Source organism: Melanostigma gelatinosum (genome assembly GCF_949748355.1).
Source record: "Melanostigma gelatinosum genome assembly, chromosome: 13".
Classification (NCBI taxonomy): Eukaryota; Metazoa; Chordata; class Actinopteri; order Perciformes; family Zoarcidae; genus Melanostigma; species Melanostigma gelatinosum.
The window spans coordinates 24,036,831-24,057,338 of record NC_136646.1 but is presented as its reverse complement, the minus strand read 5'-3'; the positions used below and the strand labels follow the sequence as shown (position 1 = coordinate 24,057,338).

The 20,508-nt window shown below is 42.0% G+C and overlaps 2 protein-coding genes across 6 annotated transcripts; both read left to right on the top strand.

Annotated features, from left to right (window-relative positions):
• Positions 1-10,405: 10,405 nt before the first annotated feature.
• LOC306787227 (small integral membrane protein 36-like) lies at positions 10,406-10,702 on the top strand (the record flags this gene model as incomplete). Its single annotated transcript, XM_079282316.1, has 1 exon — positions 10,406-10,702. One exon carries the CDS (start codon positions 10,406-10,408, stop codon positions 10,700-10,702), a length of 297 nt encoding a protein of 98 aa, XP_079138442.1.
• Positions 10,703-12,474: 1,772 nt separating this feature from the next.
• On the top strand, positions 12,475-17,734 carry mmd (monocyte to macrophage differentiation-associated). 5 transcript variants are annotated; one of them, XM_079282352.1, is made up of 7 exons: positions 12,475-12,525; positions 14,017-14,098; positions 14,227-14,387; positions 14,656-14,730; positions 14,826-14,927; positions 15,639-15,708; positions 16,250-17,734. In XM_079282352.1, exons 2-7 carry the CDS (start codon positions 14,021-14,023, stop codon positions 16,451-16,453), a joined length of 690 nt encoding a protein of 229 aa, XP_079138478.1. In that variant the 5' UTR covers positions 12,475-12,525; positions 14,017-14,020; the 3' UTR covers positions 16,454-17,734. The 5 variants fall into 5 exon arrangements, with proteins under 5 accessions (XP_079138478.1, XP_079138479.1, XP_079138475.1 ...); XM_079282353.1 differs by lacking the exon at positions 12,475-12,525 and adding an exon at positions 12,922-13,088; XM_079282349.1 differs by lacking the exon at positions 12,475-12,525 and adding an exon at positions 12,988-13,389.
• The last annotated feature ends 2,774 nt before the right edge of the window (positions 17,735-20,508 follow it).

Below are 20,508 nucleotides of genomic sequence, written 5' to 3'. Positions count from 1 at the left end.
TTTTTTGTAACCGAAAAAAACCCGGCTGATTTAATATTGTGAAGGGAGGGGCTTCATGCTTGGAAACAGACGTGGGCGTGTTTCTCATTTATCAGATGAATCATACAAAACACGACTGGGCTGATCTCAATCTTAAGATCATGATTTCAAGTCCCCCGTAGCAGACCTCTGTGCGTACACTGTGTGAAGAGGAACCTGGAAAGAGTTTATGGAGTGAGTTGGAGGTTTACGAGGCTGCAGGCAGGAACGTTTTCAGCTCCACGAAGCTGCTCAGCTGTTCAGATGCAAAGGAAACCAAGAGCTGTGAAGACGATACTTCCCATGACACTGGGCACGTCAGACACACACCTTCTCATTTCCTCTCTGCGCCATTCAAATGATTTACTTTATTTACACACGGAGGAAAAAACGGTTTGTATTTGCCACGTTTGTCCTTGAAAACAGCGATTGACCACTTTCTTGACTTTATGGGTTTCTTGAATTGATGAAAACACAGAAAAATCTTATTCTGAACATTTAAACCCATTATTTGTTGCTTTGTCACTGCTTCTACTTCATGTATACATTCCGTAAGCCTTCTATGCTGATGTGTCCTCCTGACTGAAGTGGAAGGATTAAGTTCCAGTACCTTGTGCGTGGACACATGCTCTACATTGTAAAATGGTACTTGTGTTTCCCCCGTTCTTTCACACAGTGGCTGAAACATTGCACAAGATTTCTGACGAGTAAAAAAATGTTCCTCTCCGTCTTGGGGGGGCCGTCGTTAGGAAGCGAGTCCTGATCGGAGCCCCTCTGAGATCTGCTCCCAGTTATTACAAGAACATGCTGTGATTGTTCTCACGCCTACATGTGATGTTCATTCCTGCTTCAGTGGAAGACGAGGGGCAATGACGAAGTCACTGCTGACGTTCATCTGAAAGACATCACCTATTTACAGCCCAGTGTGGCAGTTTTGTGAAATAGTCACAAAAATGGGACATGGGATGTACATGGACACAAATGTATCAATTTTTATCGTGTTGCTCAGCACGAAAATAATGTCAATGTAAAGTCAATTAGGAAATGAATGCATTGACGTGACTAAGCAAAAGTCAGAGCATGTGAGGTACCTTACAATATCCAAAAAGACAAAGAAAGAGGAAGTGCATGGGTCCAACAAACAGGACTTTGAACCAGAAGACACCGCGTTCAACGCGTTTTAACAGTCATGTTAAAAAGAAAAGACTTGCAGAGGAACACGACAAAAATGGATAATTCAACATCATAGCTGACCACTGACAGTGTTCAGCTGCTTTACGTGCTCCAGTCACACATTTATGTAACAGGCGAGCAGAGTAGGTGCTTATCTTTGATTAACAAACAGGAAATCCATCTCGAATTTAATTTATACTTTATAAAAACAGGCTTTTTATTTGCCGATGCCTCTGAGTACTACAGTATCTCATCACTCTTGTACAGTGGGGAGGCCGACACATGAGTCATGTGTGCAATGTTCCCGTCTTTTGCAACGCATGTGCGTCAGAGGAGATGATGCCAATCACAGTGCGGTGGAAAAGCCAAACAAACAGCCTGTAAAGAGAGTTTGATTTGATTCGATTTTCTCTCCTCACGCATATTGACCTCATCATTCTCGATGCATGACGGGAGTGACATCAGGGTGTTAACTTTCCTTTTGTTCTCTTGTGTTTTTTTGCGTTCTTCTTCCTTCTCTGTCGACCACAATCTTCAGGCCGTGAAAAGAGGATTCAGATGTGGCGTCGCTCTCAATAAAAGGGATGGAAACTGTGATGTGCAACAGCTTAAATGTACAAAAGAAATCTTCCTTTCATGTTCTTGTCTGTAAACATGTGAAATCACTTTCTAACCACTCAATGTGTTGTTTTTAACAAATGCAGGAGGTTAAAAACTGTCATCTGTAAATTAGAGATGTGTAAAATGTCTTCTGTGCTCTCGAGGAGGAGAATGTAACAAAGGATGAGTTTTGACAGTACCACACCTCTGGGTTTAATTACGAGGTGACGGGTCACCGGGGAAACAATCGGAACGGTACAAGAAAGGAAAAAGATTAAAAGCAATTTAATAGAAAGCTAATGTGCCATCTCAGCGATTTCTTAGCACACCGCTCGTGGGTGTGAACTCTCAATTACTTTGACAATCGTTGAAATAAACTGAATCTGTGATTTTTTTATGATAAATATTCCTGCTTTCTTGGTAATTTTCTTACGACATCAAAGGATTCAACAACGAAAGTGTCAATATAAACAAATAATTGTACAGACTGAACCATTTGGTTTTGCTGTTGGTAAAATCATTTTTAAAACAATCAATGAATGTTACTTCGTATGTGGATGTAGTCACTGTGACGTCGCCCATTGGTTGGTGGACTGACGTTTTGAAGCATCAAATTCCGCATTTTGGCCGTTGCCATTTTGAAATCTTGGCTGTCACCATCTTTGTTTTGGCTGCCGCCATTTTGGTTTCTCCCCGTTGCCATCTTGTTTTTTTTGCAACCAAAAGTGACAGAAGTCCAGAAGCCAGGACACCGTTGTTCAATCCTCCATTGTGAAACGACAAGTCAACGTTGATTTATTTGTCACGTGATTAACGTACTTCAGTAACGGCACTTCCGTTAACCCAAACAACTATTTTATTTTTCAACACCTAGACAAGTAGTTGTGTTACCTAAACCCGAACTGAGCAGTTTCCTTTGAAGACGGAAGTTGTGTGAGGATACGTTGCTGAAATAGGTTGACATTCCACCGACTTACAGGCTTGTTGAAGCTAAAGCATGATTGTTTAGGGACACATGCAGCAGATACAGAGAAACATTGTAGTCCCGTGGTGTCCTCCTGAAAGTCCAGGCGGTCCCTTAAACTGGGTCAGTGTAGACCTCTATCTACTGCAGGTAACCTGACTATGAAGAGAACCTCACACAGCCCCACTCACAAATATCTGAACTAACCCTTTGACACAGTGAGCATGTCAGAGCTGACATCACCTCTGAGACAGTGGCAGCGTGGGCATATAGCTCATGTTCTGCTTTCTGCATGTCGTGGGCCCCATAAAAGCAGCAGGTCGCCACTCCGGATCCCCGTCCACAAGAGAACCAGCCCCAGCCCCCCCCCCCCCCTTCATCCTCCAGAGTGAGTGTAACCAGCGTCACTGAGGGCCCCGGTGGGGGAGGTGTGTTTGGATGAGGTCTCGGGGTGCTGTGGACATTCCTCTGAGCGTCGCTCTGGGAAGGAGCTGTTGCGATGACGTACACGGGACAATGGCGAGGAGTCCGTTTACAGCTCCCTGCTGCTTCAGACTGGCTGTGAATATGAGCTGCAGACATTTGATTCAAACCGAGACAAAGCTGGAAGGAAAAACACCCACACACACACAGCGTATGTCATCAATTTGGCAAATTTATTCTTCTGGAATTTACGAGCGAAAAGAGAATAATTTGCATTGAAAAAACATCTAAACTGAATTATAATGTAAATATATGTATAAATGTTTGAAAAGAGTTTTGTCTTGTTTTTTCCTCTACGTGTTCTGAGAGTGTACGAGTACACTGTTAGATATTTCAGTGGTTGTTACGGTAACTTACTGGTGACACTGTAATTCAAGTTTACAGTACAGGAACCGTATTTTACTTTTATTGTATATTACAGTAACGTCACTGTAAAAACATGGGTTACTGTATAGTACTGTATTCCTGTTATTCATTATTATCTTTTTTATTATTTCATTTGATAAACGGTCGAATTGTATTTAATAGTTTATTGATGACTCTAAACAGGGTAAGGAGTTAAAGATAATGGATGGATGATATTTCTTCTGTAATGAATGCATTTTCTTGTTTTAGGGAACGTAAACTCTTCAGCTGTTTTACCATCATGAACCTTTTTGCATTCAAACTTCTATTATTTCTTGATTTCTATCAAGCCTCTCGTTTATTCTGAGTTATAAACATGATGCAGTGCAGCTATCAGCCAACAACCCTCGTTAAAAAAACATTTATATTAAACAGTGAACAATGTTCAAGCAGCTCCATCAATGCATTACATACAAATCATACTATTCACGATTTTTTTATGTATCAACATCCATATTTATCTTCATCATTTAACACTGTGCACATATAAAAACACAGGGAATGAAGGCGGATACACTGCCGGGTTTTAAAGGCCAGTATACGATCCTCTGAATGAAAACACATGCAGGCTGGTGGCCGGCCCTGCGACGAAGAGGAAGCCATGAACTCTGGGAGGAGCAGGTTCCCACACCCAGAAGAAGAGACGCAGAACACTCCAACACAAACAGTCCGCCGCTCAGGAAGGAAAGGGCTCTCTTTGGGCCTCAATCGGATCTGCAAGATCCTCGGCCCCGTCCGTCACCGCCGTCCGAGAGGTGAGACCCCACCCTCCTCCTGCCTTCTTCTTCTTCTGCTGCTGCATGTATAAGATGAGGTCATCATCAGAGAGAGAAGGAAAGTGGGACTGATAGAGCAGTTTGACACCTAAAAGGGGTTCGATATCTGGCTTCCTATGTGATATGGTCGGACCAGATATAGTCTAACACATTAGATATGATGAAATGTTGAACAGCCAAGTCCTTTATGGGACTCTAAAAGAAGTAAATGTTTGTTGTATTTTCACACGTAAAAAGAAAGACTGTATAAAAGTCAGTTGGTTGAGTCTGCAGCTTCAGACAGCAGGAGCTCCTCTCAGCTGCCTCCTGGTCGGGTCACAGCACCTCCTCGCTGAGCGTCTCTGCAGTAACTCAAACAGGAGACGAAGGATCACGTTCACCACATCACCTCCCTCCTCTCGAGTGCCCTCTGACCTGCAGGCCACTTCACACTGAACTAGATACCCTTCCCCCGCCCCCCCCCCCTTTGGCCCAGTAAAGGACGCTGGGTTGATTTCCAGTTAAAAGAACAAGAATGGTGGAATGAAACCAGAACTGTTCTTACCATGACTGGAGGAAGCCTAAGTTCACAAATGTAGAGGGCTATTCAACTGACAGAGATGAACCAGATGTTGCTGTTGTTGGATTGGATCCACTGCAGTTTAAATGTCACAGATGTGCATTTTAAAGAGTCATGCAGAGATTTATTTCTTTAGGATGTGAAATAATTGTTAATTTAGAAATGGTATGAGAAGAATCTGGCAGAAAATACTCAATTTAACATCGTCATGTGGTATGGAAATGTGTATTATTACCTCAGTAAACATTGTAAACATGAGTTTATGTCTCAATCTCTAGTTTCAAGTCTTCTTCAATGCAGCATGATGTTCATTTAGTACATTATGGTCCATTTAGAGTCACACAGACCATAAAGCAGGGGATGCTTTAGGGCGGGGCTACACGGTGATTGACAGGTAGCTCAATGGCGTTGTCCGGTCTGTGGGTCGTCCGTGTTTTTGTCTTAAAACTTTAACCCTTTCACAGCTTGTATTCAGATCAGAAAAGTCAATTGTCAAATTTTGGTCACCCAAAAATATCTTATACAGCTTTCGGTTGTACTTAGCTCCACCCCCTTTGGTGCTGCTGGTTGCAAAAAAACAAGATGGCAACGGTCAAAAAGTAAGATGACCATAAAGTGCCAAATTTCAAAACGGACGCTTCTAAACCATAGTCCACCAACCAATATGGCTGGCCTCCTGCTGCTACTGTCACTGATGACATTTAGCCTCCATGTTATTGAAATGATCGTTCGTCCCGGTATTGCAGCATAGGCTCAAGGGAGGAGAATTTCGGTCGGCCCACCGCTTGATTTGCTCCAGTTGGAAATACCTCAGCAGCCATCGCGTTGCTTAACGTGGACTTTGATCCAGACATTGATGTTCCCCAGAGGATGCATCCCAGTGACTTTGGAGATTCCTCTGATGTTTCCTCTAGCGCCACCACAAGGGATACTTTTGTGGTCATAGGTAAAAAGGTTTTGACAGCCGCTGGATGGATTGTCATGAAATTTGATGCAGACCTTTTTGTTTCTCTCAGGATGTGTTTTAATAACTTCTAATTCCTCCAATGCTTTGGTTTATAACCCAATACCTCTAAAACTAATACCTCAGAGGATGTTGTTGATTTTTATTCCTGCCTTACGTAAGCAGCATTTAGATATTGTCAGTATTTTAACATGTTTATAACTTATTTTTGGTGTAAGCTATAGAAAACCGGAGTTATTCATCAGCCTTTTTACTCCACATATAATACAGCCAAGGGGAAACTATGAGCACTAAAACATCCCAGATGTTCCCCTGTGTAAGTTCACATGGGGGGGGACATTGCTTGTCTCCTGCTCCTCATTTGTTTTTCGGGTTGGTTGCCGGTGTGAGATCAGAGGCCAGGTCACGGTGTGTCTGATCGAGGGGAGGACCGCTGCAGGGAGACTCGGCTTCACGCTGTGAAAATGAACAAACAACCAGCTGGGGCTTCACGGCTGAGAGACTGAGACAAACTCTGAACATCCCTCGACCCGTCTCAGCCCGAAAACAGCTGAAGGCTCCTGCAGGGTTTGTCAACACATCCTTTCCCCATCTCTCTCCCTGTTGTCTCGTCTCCAGGTCCGGACTCGCTGGCACCAGCGTCTGGCGCTGGGGAAGATCTATCTCCAAGATATGAGCAGGAGAAACTCCACCCAAGAGGCCTGGTACACACACACACACACACACACACACACACGGACAAACCTATTACATCCTCTCAGCTAATTATTCCCAGAGACCACAACAACGCAAACATCCCCGGGACAGAAACACTCTTCCTCTGACACGCTGACGTTTTTAGAGCTCTAAATCTTTTCTGTTTCTTTATTCGGACATATCGCACCAGAAAGAGGGTCTACAATAGTTGCATTGACAATTGTCTGCAAGACCAGTATCACTTTTTGTTTAAATGTAAGAAAAATTGGAATCATGCTAAGTGCTTTTATACATTTTCTCAAGCAGTTTATGTTTCACTTTGTTTTGTCATTGTTGTATTATATAATGTTGCTTTTACTCCACATCATTAACAGAATCATAAAATCTCAAACTGAATATGTAAATGCCATAATGTTACGCTTTCCCTGTTATATTGTAACAGTCCTTGTGAAAAGGCAAATACTTTATAAGCCCAACCCGCCATTTGAAGTATGAATGATAAGTTTGAGGTCAATGACATTCCCTTGGCAGCCAATCGTGCTAGATTGTTCGATTCCAACTATCCTGTCTTGTGGGGCCGAATAAGCATATTTCAGAATATAAGGATCCATCATGTTCATGCTCAATGAGAGTTTAATATCTTTAAAAAAACAAGCGCTCTGCGGGGAGTGAACTGTGCAGCATCTTACGAAATCTTAAAAAGAAGCGATTTTACTCTGTTACCTCACAGGGACATTTTTGGCTTTCACATATTTTGTTAGTTTTGGCCGTGTTAATGCAAAAGGCACATTTTGGCAAGGGAGTATCTTTTTATTGAATTTTGGAAGTTCAACCTTAGCTCCGATAATAAGTCTGTGATAACCTGTGTAGCTAAAATACAGACACTCATTGAAACCCATTAAAACCACGATGTTTGATCCCATGGCTATGACAGTATATACTTATTTATTCTGTCATATCAGGCTTTTAATTCAGAGCCCCGGCTTCAAAATTGTACTTTAGTTTTTTTTTCTACCCGATTTAGACGTTTTCTCATGTTTAGTACATGCTGGTGTCCACTAGGGGCATCGCTGCTGTATTATGGAGCACAGCAGTGTTTCATGCAATGTATACAAACCACAGAGTGAAAAACATCCCCCTCGCATTGAGTACCCAGATATACCCAGATGTTCGTGTTTGTTCATAACAACAATGGCATCATGTAACAAACTGACATTTAAAGGCTTCAAATTCTAAAAATGAATGAATATCTGGTTATTATGATCAGGACAGATGTTGGTTAAAGATGTAACTGAGTAGAAGTGTAAAATACGATCATATTATATTTTTATGGCAGTTTTTAAAAATGTATTTGTGTCTTCTTCGGACACCAGAGCAACTTTTTTTTTTTAAATGAATGAGCCACAAAGGTTGAATCCGAATGACAGCGCTGGAGACGGTTAATCCAGACCGATGCATTATGAAACCTCTCTGATAATCCTTGGTGTCACATGAACGGCAATCAATCATCATCAGCAAATGACACATGTTATGAAGAGGAAAAAGTGGAAATGATGCAGTCATCGTCGCTGACAGCGTGCACTTTGACTCCTCCAGATGCTGACTGGGTCATGGTTTTTTGTTTTTTCACTGGATGTGAGCTGGAACATGCAGAGGGATTAGAGTCTGAACACGAGGAGAGGAGCGAGGTCGCTCTCTGCTGCAGCTGCACATCTGCACATCTGCTGTTCCAGACACAGCAGGCAGGAAACATCATGACGAACAGAGTTAGTTCTGCTGCAGAGCTCCAGCAGCTGAGTGCTCGATTTCATGTTCCCTTTGTTTATGTTGGGAATACTTTTCTTGCTGCGGAGAGAAAACCCACCGTGTGCTGCCCTGTTGGCTTTTATATGTTTATGAGTAAAGATGCAAACTATCAAGGATTTCAGTTGCAAAAGATTCAAAACCTGGAAGAAGTTTTTTTGTGTTTGAAACACATTGTTGATGACACCTGTAGTTTACAAGTGAGAACCTGCTCTGTTGGTGCATGAATAAACTCACAATAATAAATCAATAATTGGACCTTTATTTAGCCAGCATAGTGCCACATAAAGACACAAAAACAGATTTTAAAAAAGCAAAACAGCAAAAGGTTAAAAACAAACATAAAAACAACTTAAAATAAGAGACGACAGACTTCAAACAAACCAAACAGCTGTCATTCAGCGTCAGGACACTCCAGCACTCAAATGATCCTTAATCCTGCATTTAAAATCTTGCATGCTTATCAAATCATGTAGTTTAAAATGTCTCGATAGCTTTCACCAAAAACAGTTCTGGTTCTTGGGATGATGTACATATTTTGTCCTGGTTGTATAGAAATCTATAGAAAATGACTCTACTTCTCTCTTGATTTATTACCTCAGTAAACATTGTAAACATGAGTTTATGTCTCAATCTCTAGTTTCAAGTCTTCTTCAATACAGCATGATGTTCATTTAGTACATTATGCTCCATTTATTGTGGTCCACTGTATTTCTTTTTCTGTTATGCATCAGGAGCCATGTCTCCCCGCTTTGTGAACAGCATTAAGGACAATATTGTCCATAACCAGCATGCCAAGTTTTTCATTCATTTATTTTGTTTTAATATGTATCATTTTGTCTCAAAACCTGCTTAGAATCAGTGTGCAGAATGGAACTGGGCCACAGCCTTAATTGTGCATCTGCAGCAGATGCTTATAATGTAAACATAATGTACAGAAACATTGTGCTTGGAATCAAATTGTCTTCATGTTCCATGCCAGTGTGAGTTATTGCTCTATCTCCGTGTGTTCCCCTCTCCCCGGCTCCTGAAGTGTTTGTGTGGGTCAAAGTTCAGCCTCCAGCTCTGCTCCTTCTCCTTCTACTCCCGCTGCTAACATTGCTAATTGCTGCCCCCTGCTGTCTCTCAGCAATCCCAAATAACTGCACAACAACAGGTACAGTGCAGACGACTTGTTGAGACGCATGAAACTCCACTCGTTTGTTTTTCATGGCTGCAAATCGTGTCATGCTTCGTCATGCATCACTGGAGCTCATGACCCGGAGGGGTTTGCAGATAATCCCGTCTGTGATTTCCTGGTACGCAGTGACGTGTCTGGCACACAGGGGAAGAAGAAGGCTGCTGTGATCTCTCCAGATTAGAGTTTGGACAAAATGATGTCATAGATTATGGCGAGAAATGTCTTTCTCATGTCCTGTGGTTGATAAAGTCTTCTGCTAGTATGTTAGCATTTTCCGAGTGCCTTTTTTTGCCTCGCTCTCCGGCCAGATGGCCTCCTCCGTCAATCCCCACTCACAATCAAGATTAAGATTACACACCACACACACACGCACACACACACACAAGCACACACACTCAAATACGCCACATACACATTAGTTAATGTCCATTCGCCAGCAGATGATATAACACAGTCTGTCACAATTGCAGAGTTACAACTGGAGCTTAAGTTATGAAAGGGAAGCCATTGATCGCAGGAATTCAAGGTTGGAGGAGGAGTGGCGGGGATTAAAGTATTTTTACCACAAAGCCATGTATCCACGGCGCTCATGTGAAACAGAGAGGTGAGAGACAGAAGCCAGGGAGGGAGGGAGACAGATTGAAGGACAGAGAGGGAGAAAGCTCTGCTGTCACCAGGCTGGTTCAGTGTTTCTCAGTCCACGCCGCTGATACCTTCTACCTTCTCTTACCTCCCTTGCTTGTTCTTTCGAGGCCTCGGGGCCGCCCAGCATGAAGCAGGCACCATGGGCTTTCTGGAAAACTACCAGGAGATCGACCCCGTCACTTTGAACCTCTGCATCCTCATCGCCAGCTACGTGATCTTGCTCCTCGTCTTCCTGATATCGTGTATCATGTACGACTGCCGGGGCAAAGATCCCAGCAAGGAGTACGCCCCGGACCCGCAGCCGACCCAGTCTCCCATCAGGCTGGTGGCGACGCAGAGCTCTCCGGCCCCGAAGGGACGGTGGGACTCGGCCAACATGATCACAAGCTACCACGAGCCAACGGACTTCAGGGAGAAGAAGAGCACGATGGTCTGAGCGAGACTCATCGGACTCACCTTTGTACATACACAACTTTTCTTTTTCTTTTGTTTGTATGCGCGTCTCTTTTTGAACATCTCTTTGTTTCTCGCTGGGACAATGCTGGGATTTGACCTACACACGACCAGTCATGCACGGTAAGAGAGAGTTTGACGTGTTGGTGTCTTTAAGTGTGTGTTTGGATGTGAAATCCTTCTTTCTCTCAAGGATCTCAAGCCGAAGCCTGCACAAATATCACCACTGATAAAGAACAAGGAATAAAGAGGGAAGGTCTGTTGAGTTGGCTTGAGAGACAGGCTTTAGGATTAGCAAAACACACAGAGAGGTGAAGTAGAGGAAGAACTTCATCAGTCTTAACGTCTGTGGCTCTTTTTAGATTTTAAATCAGGCATTTGAGAACAAACAAGAATGGCTGACCGGGCACAGGTCAACGTGTCGGGGCCTGTGTCACTAAAAGGGACATGTACCAACCACTAAGAGACTGAAATAACTACAAACAATACACAGAACAACTACAAAGAGACTCAAAATGACCACGAAGAAACATAACACAACCACAAAGAGACACAAAAACATTACAAAGAGAAATAAAACAACTCCAAAGAGAAAATATCTCATAGTTCATATCAGATTCACCAGCTAATTTCAAGATCTCTTCTTTATCTTGAGGCCTAAATATCACATCTTATTTCTTCTTACCAAGACAATTTACACTTGTTCTATTGACAGATTTGTTTGACTTATTAAAAGCAGAAACACTTTGTATTTGTTGTTGTTGGCTTATTTCTTACAGTGTAAACATCATTAATAAATGGTAAATTGATGGAATGGATCTGTATCATATTTACACAGCTCTTGATTTTGGATCCTTTCTCATTTTCATTTCTCATGTGTTCCAGTAAAAAGTGACCAAACAATATAACTGTAGATGATCAGCTGAGAAGCACTCGTTACTGCAGGTGAATGAGGCTTCATAGATTTAAGTTCTTCTCAACAAACAAGAGAAGTAAGCTTCGCCTCAGCCACCATGTTACATCATCAGCAACATCATAATTCACTCATACAGCATTTGACGTGTATCTGACCCGTTTGACAAAACGTATTCACTCTATAAAATACATCAATCAGCCAAATTTATCTTTATTTGTTTTTCGTGTTCATAATATTAAAAGAAAAACAAACGGTTGAATCTAGTCAAATGTAAATGAATGTATTAATTTGACCCAATAAGTTCACCAATGTGATGAATGAGAGAGAAACAGTTTGATCTATTATTTGTTGACAATAATGAAACACAGGTTGATTTGGGATTATGATTTGGGACGCCCGTAGAGAGATTATGCATTTGGTCGTGTGTGTGTGTGTGTGTGTGTGTGTGTGTGTGTGTGGGTGTGTGTGTGTGTGTGTGTCCACAGCTCATCTCTCACACTGCTCGACCCATCAGCCTCATATGTTCTGTTCTCATGTATAACTGCATGCTCAAGCCCCTCTGGTGGTTGCGATGATGAACTGCTGACTCCTGGTTAACCGGCCGGTGAGCTGCTTCAGCAGCAACAGCAGCATTCTGGCTCAGGTAAAAAGAAACCGTACCGATGTGTTGAAGGCCACACTTTGACCTTTTTCACATCTGCAGGTTATTCCATGAACCAATATGTTATGATCCACTGAAGTTAATCACAATACAAGATGAATAAATCTCCGTTTTGAACCATGTCCTGAATCAGTCACGTGGTACGGCCGGACATCAACACAAGCCTCGATACGCACTTCACAAAAATCCTCCAGGATTACTCGACACGAGAGGTCCCCACGACAGACAGGTAATGATGCATGGGTGACGGGGAGATCACACGGTTTTTACCGCAAGAAAGACGCACCAGAGGGAGACCAGGAAGATAAGTTCTATCATCTGTAAACTCCAATTCAACGGGAACCTCACCCGAAAGTGAAAGAGCCTGGAATCTCTTTGTTCAAGCAAGTACGAAACACGATCTTCTCCCGCACCCAGCCGAGGGGCAAGCTGCTGGAACCAGTCACTGTGTGTGGGTTTAGCTGTTTTTCTCACACAATTTACTTTACTTTACTAAACTGTAAGTACTGGACATCTCCATACCAGTTGGTGGCAGTAATGAACCAATTCATTGTTTGCCAAACGCCAATGAACCTTAAAAAGAAGAAGAAGTCACTCAAATCTTGCCACCGGTTGGGCGGCACACACACAAACAAAAAGAAGAGAAGAAGAAAAAACACATTTTCTATTGAGCGGCTCAGCGGGTGGGAGTTGTCCGTCATTGAGCGGTGCTCGCGGGGGTCATCTTTTCGGTTTGTCCCGGCAGCTGCTGGCTGGTGCTCATGGGAATATTTCCAGCTTGAAGAAGAGACAGTGAGGCAGTGGTTTGAAACATAATGGTGTTAAGAAAAAGACTAAAATGGTGCCTTTTGTAGTCGGAGTATTGACGCTGCCGGTGCCTTGTAGCTGTAGTGAAAGTTAGCTCATGATTAGCATCACGTTAGCATACTAGCTAATGCTAGGACGTCCGGTTCCTTTTGGTTTATTCTTTTATTCTTCTCTTTTGTAAAGAAGGGCTTTTGTAGCTCTTTTGTTTGCTGATATTTTTAAATTTTATTTTTGTTTCCTGTGGTGAATAAGGCACTGAAATGAAGAGAGTGAACAGCTGTCAGAGGTTTGTGAAATCCAAAAAATCTCACGTTTATAAAATCAAGGGTTTTTTTGGGGTTCTGTAATGCGACGTCACTCGCTCATGTCATTGTGTCAGTTGTGATTCACTAATACAGTTAACGTTAGTTGAACTCGTTCTTCCAGGTCACGTTAGAGTAACACGAGTTGCTGTTTTTAGCTATACTGGTATATTATATGAACAAAAGGAATTTAAAATTAATTCAGTTTTTAAGATGATTGTGCTTCAACTTTCACACAATGATCAATACAAATGTATTTAACTAGCCTGAAATCAACCAGACACTGATGGGAAATACATTTTTGATAATTCACAGTAATAACAATAATAGCAGTGGTTCTTGGTTAAAAACAGAAAATAATATTACAAGTCACTATTATTGTAGACAATTAGTTTCAAGGTAAAGATTAGAGTCCAGTGTTTGTTCTCTCTGGCACTTCTTATCTACACCTTGAGAGCTCTTATGTTTGTTTTTGTGGTTGTTATCTACCTATCACACTTTATATCCATGAAACATTTACCCGTGTGGGTTTATTTTCTTGTAATATAGATAACCTCCATAAATCAGTTCTCTTTGGGAGTTACACCGGGTTGAGTGATTGTGTGTTTCAGGTTCATGAACAGACGGGCCTCTACTAACTGCCGCTACCAGCCCACCTACTACGAGCACGCTGCAAACTGCTACACTCATGCAGTGAGTGGCTTCGGTTCATGCTGTTTTACTGGAGATGAATCAGTCTTGTGTTCAGAGGTCTAGCTCTAAAATGATTGCAGTAGGCTGGAACATCTCGCGTGTTGTTTTAATGGTTTTGTTCCGCGTAGTTCCTCATCGTGCCGGCCGTCGTGGGCATGGCGTTGCTGCACCGTCTGTCGGACACCGGCTGGGAGAGGATCACGGCCTGGGTGTACGGCATGGGCCTGTGCGCCCTATTCCTGGTCTCCACTGTGTTTCATATCATCACCTGGAAGAGGAGCCACATGAGGTGAGGAGCCACCATGGTCGCAGAAAACCAGAAACAGTCTCGTGTGCCAGTTAAAAACACAGTGAATGAGGACTCGGACAACAGATACAATCGATCTTTTTGTAGAATTCACAGTAGAACAGGGCTGCAAGGCGGTCTGGGAAACAGTCAAATCATATGTTGTTGTTGAAAATCACTATTTTCCTTCAGCTGTGAATGTCCTCCGATGTCGTCCTTTGCACATCTTGTGACCCTCAAGTAAAGAAATGACCCGTTTGTTTGTTTTCAGGTCCATGGAACAATGTTTCCACATGTGCGACAGAGTGGTCATCTATTTCTTCATCGCTGCCTCCTACACACCTTGGTGAGCGTCACACAGACTCAGACTCGGAGAGTCTGGAGTGGGAAATGAAAGCCTGACGTCGGCGTTCATGTTCTCTTCTTCTGGTTTCTACTCAGGTTGAACCTGCGTGAGCTGGGCCCTCTCGCAGCTCACATGCGCTGGTTTGTGTGGCTCATGGCTGCTGCTGGAACCGCTTATGTCTTCAACTATCATGAAAAGTGAGTTCCTACGTGATGTTTGGGAATTCAGAAGTCTGATCAGACGTCTGTTATCACTCGTATGCAAATGAGGGATTATCTAATGATAACTTTTGGTAAATTTAAGAGAAATCTACAGATGCAAATAGACAGAAGTAGTAAGTTACACAGCTCAATGTGGAGAAGTGAGTGTGGACTAAAAGATTAAAGAGCAAAATAGCCTAAAATCTCCACAATAACCAGTGAAAACAACGTGTTGTAGAGTCTCTTCTTAAATTTAGCATCTGGGTTTGAGATCAAACGGATTCATTTAGAGAATATTTGACAGATGAATTCACAATGAGAAGTGAAAAAAGTTGCAGCCTTATAACCAAGAAAACCAAACAAACACACGGTCAACAAAATGAAGCCGACACAACGTCCATGTTGTGATTCAGGGTGTGCATATGAATGAATAATCCATATTGAAGAACAGAATATTCTCACGAACAAACACTGATATCGGCACACACGGGTCAGATTACAGAAAGATGAAACGTGTCTCTTAACTCTCTCTTAACTTAGATTCTGTAGATTAGTGGAGCTTTTGAGACCGGCTCGGTCACTTTTCAGTTTCTGATTTCAGTGTTCGTCTTCACTTCAATAACGAGGTTGTCACAACAGAGACTTTTGGCAACCGGTGAAAGAAGAAGCTGATATTTCTCATAACGTGTCGTCTGTTTGTCTCTGCAGGTACAAACTTGTTGAGCTGGCCTTCTACTTGATGATGGGTTTCCTCCCCGCGTCAGTCGTGACATCAATGGTAACATTGTCATTTATGAATATATTAACAGTCATTTAATTAGCATGTTCCTGATCAACACATGTTGTGAATGTGTCTTTACTTCCTCTTCTGTTTCACAGCAGAGGGAGGACCAGTTTAATGCTTCTATTAATAAACGTATTGTAATATCAGAAAGTGATCTACGCGTGCAGCACATTGTGGCGTTAATATTGTATTTTTTAGGGTCGTGGAAATATTGGTTCTATGGCGCTTTGCAGGAGTTGCTCTCCTTGATAAACACAACGGAGCTTCAGCATGTTGAATCTCTTTACTCTCTGCTGCCATCTTGTGGTGGTAATGAGCATCTGAGCAGCCTTGTGTGCCATTAAAGGAATACTTAAGTCTCCTTGCAACACCTGCATCTTCACAACTAGCTGACTATTTAAAACTCTTCTGGCTTCTTGTCCCAAAGAGTTTTCAGTCCAGAGAGAGAATCAGTCGATTGTAAACAAAAGACAGCTGGGAGAGTTTTAGTGACGTCTCCTTTCCTTTCGCTCCCTTGTCTCGTGCTTCCTTGCAGAGCAACACAGAGGGCCTTCAGGAGCTGGCCTGCGGCGGACTCATCTACTGCCTCGGCGTGTTCTTCTTCAAGAGCGACGGCGTCATCCCCTTCGCCCACGCCATCTGGCACGTGTTCGTGGCGCTGGCGGCGGCCGTGCACTACTACGCCATCTGGAAATACCTCTACAAGGCCCCCAGCGCGGACGCCCTCCTCCAGTCGTGACCACGGGGCCTGGGGGGGGTGGTGGTATGTGTGTGTGTATACATACATGCATGACCTCTTAACCCCGCCTGCACACCGACTCCCTCAACTGCCCGCTGCAGCGACAGCCGTAAAGTTTACTCAAATAATGACCGTGAATTGTTTACAGTTTTCTAATGGGGGGGGGGGGGGAGAGATGAGTGATGAGTCAGCGTCTCCCTGACGAACTGAAAGCTACTTCCACAGCAGTTTTGTACAACTGGACAGTGAGGGCGGGAGATTAGACTCTACCATGAACCGTGGCACATTCAGTATTTGAGGGATTTGATAGAAAGTGTTTTGTATCGTTCTGAAGGAAGTCACATTCCACATTTGGATGATTTATTTTTTTTGGGAGGGGGGGGTTCATCCATTTGAACACTGGGGATCACTGGAGTGAGGTGCTAAGAGTCCGATGTTATCAGGACCAGGGCTGGGTGTCGTCTCAACGTTTCAGCACCGAAAACCAAAGATTTCAAATGTTGTTTTCTACGCGTGTATAAAAACTTCTGCGACAATTACATTTAAATCAGGAACTATCGGATGAAAGATTGCGTATGAATCTGACCAGATATTTGACACCAACTGTTCATGCTCTGTATCAACACGTGTTGATGCTGTTTGAACCCAGCCCTCCTCAGTAGTTCACACATTTAAAGTCTTCAAGTTCTTTTCAAGGAAAGAAATGATTATTTAGTTTTTCCATCTTTTTGTAATGTTCTTTTTACAGCGATTACGTTGTGAACCCATCTGATCCACACAAATCTTTTGGACCAATGCGTTGTCTTTCTCTCCACATGCAGTCCTCAGGGATCAGGCATCCACACTTCCAACTCGCTCAGTATTTAGCGCCCCCTGCTGGTGAGCTGGGATTTAGATAAATGAGCCAAACGAGAGAATTTCAGGTAATGTGAGGAGAGAGTAGTTTTTCTTATTAATGTGAACAGTAGCGTGAGCATGCTCGACCGTTGTACTGTAGTCCGGTGTTTCATTCCCACTGTGCAGAAACCTCATCTCCTGTGAGTGCATATTTGTTAATTGTGGCTCTGGTTAAATAACCACTGTGTGTTTTGTAATGTTTGTACATTCAGTTTGTTCTGTTGATTTAATGATCCTGGCCTTTTGCAGGAGGGGGAAAAAACAAAAAAACCTGCTGCTTTTTTTTAGTTTTCCATTGTGTGTTAATGGTGCTGCTGCATATGTACATGAATGCCCCCCTCCCCACTGAGTATCACCTTTCTAATGTGACAATAAAACATGATAATGCCCCACGTCTGAGCCTCATTTAAACATGGACTGTGTGTTTGGAGACGTTCTTGTGCTGCAGTGACTAAAAAGAACCCGAACCCTTCGAGTACCTTTTCCGACAGGATTTTAAGAGCTAACGTGTAAAATATATAGAAAATTTCTGTTTGTCCAGATGCACTCTGGACAATTCAGCACCACTAGATTTATTTCATTTGTTTTGGATACAGATAGCGAGCACCTTATTTAAGTCTGTTGTCCCTGGGCAGGTAGACTAGCAACAAATACACGATGTGAATCAATAGGCAAGTTCATTTGTACAGCACATTTCAACAGCAAGGCAATTCAAAGTGCTTCACATAAAAGCATCAAAAGAAAAGGAGAATTAAACAATAACATTCATTGAAACACTAGAAAGCAGTGTAAGAAATAAAATGCAGAAGTAAAATGCAGAAATTGTTCAGATATGTGGAGCAGAAAAACAACGCTGCTTCTCCATGTTTAGTTCTGACTCTGGGAACAGAAAGTAGACCGGTCCCAGACGACCTGAGGGGTCGGGATGGTTCATAAGGTAGCAGCAGATCAGAGATGTATTTTGGCCCTAAACCATTCAGTGCTTTGTAAACCAACAGCAGGATTTTAAAGTCAATTCTTTGTTGGACAGGAAGCCAGTGCAAAGACATCAGAACTGGAGTGATGTGATCCACCCTCCTGGTCTTAGTGAGGACTCGAACACCACATGTCATTTTAGTGAACACCAGTTGAGTGCTGTGCCAGAGAGTCCCACCCAGATGTTTAGTCTTTCTAGGAGTATGTCATGGTCGACCGTGTCGAACGCAGCACTGAGATCCAGTAACACTAAGACTGAACTTCTGCCATTGTCTATGTTTAAGTGGATGTCGTTGAAAACCTTAACAAGAGCAGTTTCAGTGCTGTGGTGCTGTCGAAAGCCTGACTGGAAGATATTAAAACTGTTTACAGCCAAGAAGCTGTTGAAAAAACACTTTTTCAATTATCTTACTTAAAAATGGGAGGTTTGATATTGGCCGATATTTTTTCATTGTTGCGGAGTCTAAACTAGCCTTCTTTAGGAGCGGTTTAATAACTGCAGTTTTTAGGGCTTGTGTGAAGACACCTGAGAGAAGATCAGTGGTCATGCAGTTTGAAATATTTTTGAAAAAGTGTGTTGGTAGAATGTCTTCTCGGCTTCTACGGTCGATTGAATGAAATTGTGTCATGATATTTAGAAATAGAACAGTAATGAATACAATCACTATGATAAATACAATACATTTTTGCTGGTGGTGTTGACTTTAGCCAAAGCTTAAGGCTGGGTTTAAACACTAAAAACAGCCTTAAGCTTTGCAGTGTTTGACACCAGCATTCAAATATGCACATTGTAGTTCAAACACTAGGCTTCCACTGAATTTACTCAAATGATCTTTAGCACAGAAACCAATATTCTGTTTGTTAAAGATTTAAATTTGTAACAAACCGAATTTCCAACCAATAATTGTCAATTTCTGCCTGTTTAAACTTTGCTTATTTATAGATTTACACATAACAGAAATATCTAAAAGAAAGATTAAACTAAAGTGGAGCTCATACCTAGCTCTGGTGATAATTAGACTTTTCATCAGTTTCAAGAATGTGTAATTTATATTGAAAATAAAAAACAACCTGCATGGATGAGCAGAGAAAGGAGACACGGCGGAAAATAGTTGGGATTTTTATTAGACACTACAAATTACAGAGAGACGAAGCGGCTGAAGACTGAGCAGCACACGCACACACACACACACACACACAAACGCACACACACGTCATGCATCCGGTCCATGACAATCGAGACCGAAAACACACCTTTACGTCGTGTTTTTACACTCTGAAACAGTCCGCTGGTGTTGACATGAATACAATGGTTACAAGTCTGTTGTAATGTCCAAAATGAGTCAGTGTTTATCATAATATATAGTTGCGTTTGCTTTTCGATGCACTAAGAAGCACTTCAGTGCAGATGTGAAAATATCCGATTGAGAACTTTACATTGCTGAGAGACTGGGGAACACTCAGTGTATTCAAGGCACTGGAACAGACTCAGCATTATGGTTGATGCTTCCGGGTGAGGTCGTGGAATCACTCGACAGTGAGGTACTTTGGGGATACGCATGGATTTATCATTGGCTTTTTGCTGTGTGTATATATATATATATATATATATATATATATATATATATATATATATATATATATATATATATATATATATATATATATATATATATATATATATATATATATATATTATTGAGCTATATATATAGATGCCGATATATGATTTCATAAAAAGATGCTCCACAGATTCAGGGGGCATCGTTCCGGTCTCCTCTACGAACCCTGTTCACCAGAAGAGCAAAAAGACTGAGACGATTGTTTGTTGGTTAGAAAAGAACCATTTATCTACGTAACACAAACCTTTGGATCGGATCGATAATGTTGGACCAAGTCTGGACTGGGATTGGACGCGTTTTATTGGGACGATATTGGATTTCGTTAGTCTTTTAAAAATGTTTTTAATATCCTGTTTCCACCCTGAACAGAACCAAACACTGACTTATGGAAGTCCAGGGCTGTCACTATTAAAACTACAATATTTGCTCAAATTGAAATTTCATTAGCTGTTAGTTTGCGCATCATATATGTAAAAAATATATATCTTAAAAGTTCCATTTTTCCCAAAATTTTATTTAATAAATAAATTAGAATAAAAACTTGTCTTTTACGTTTGAATT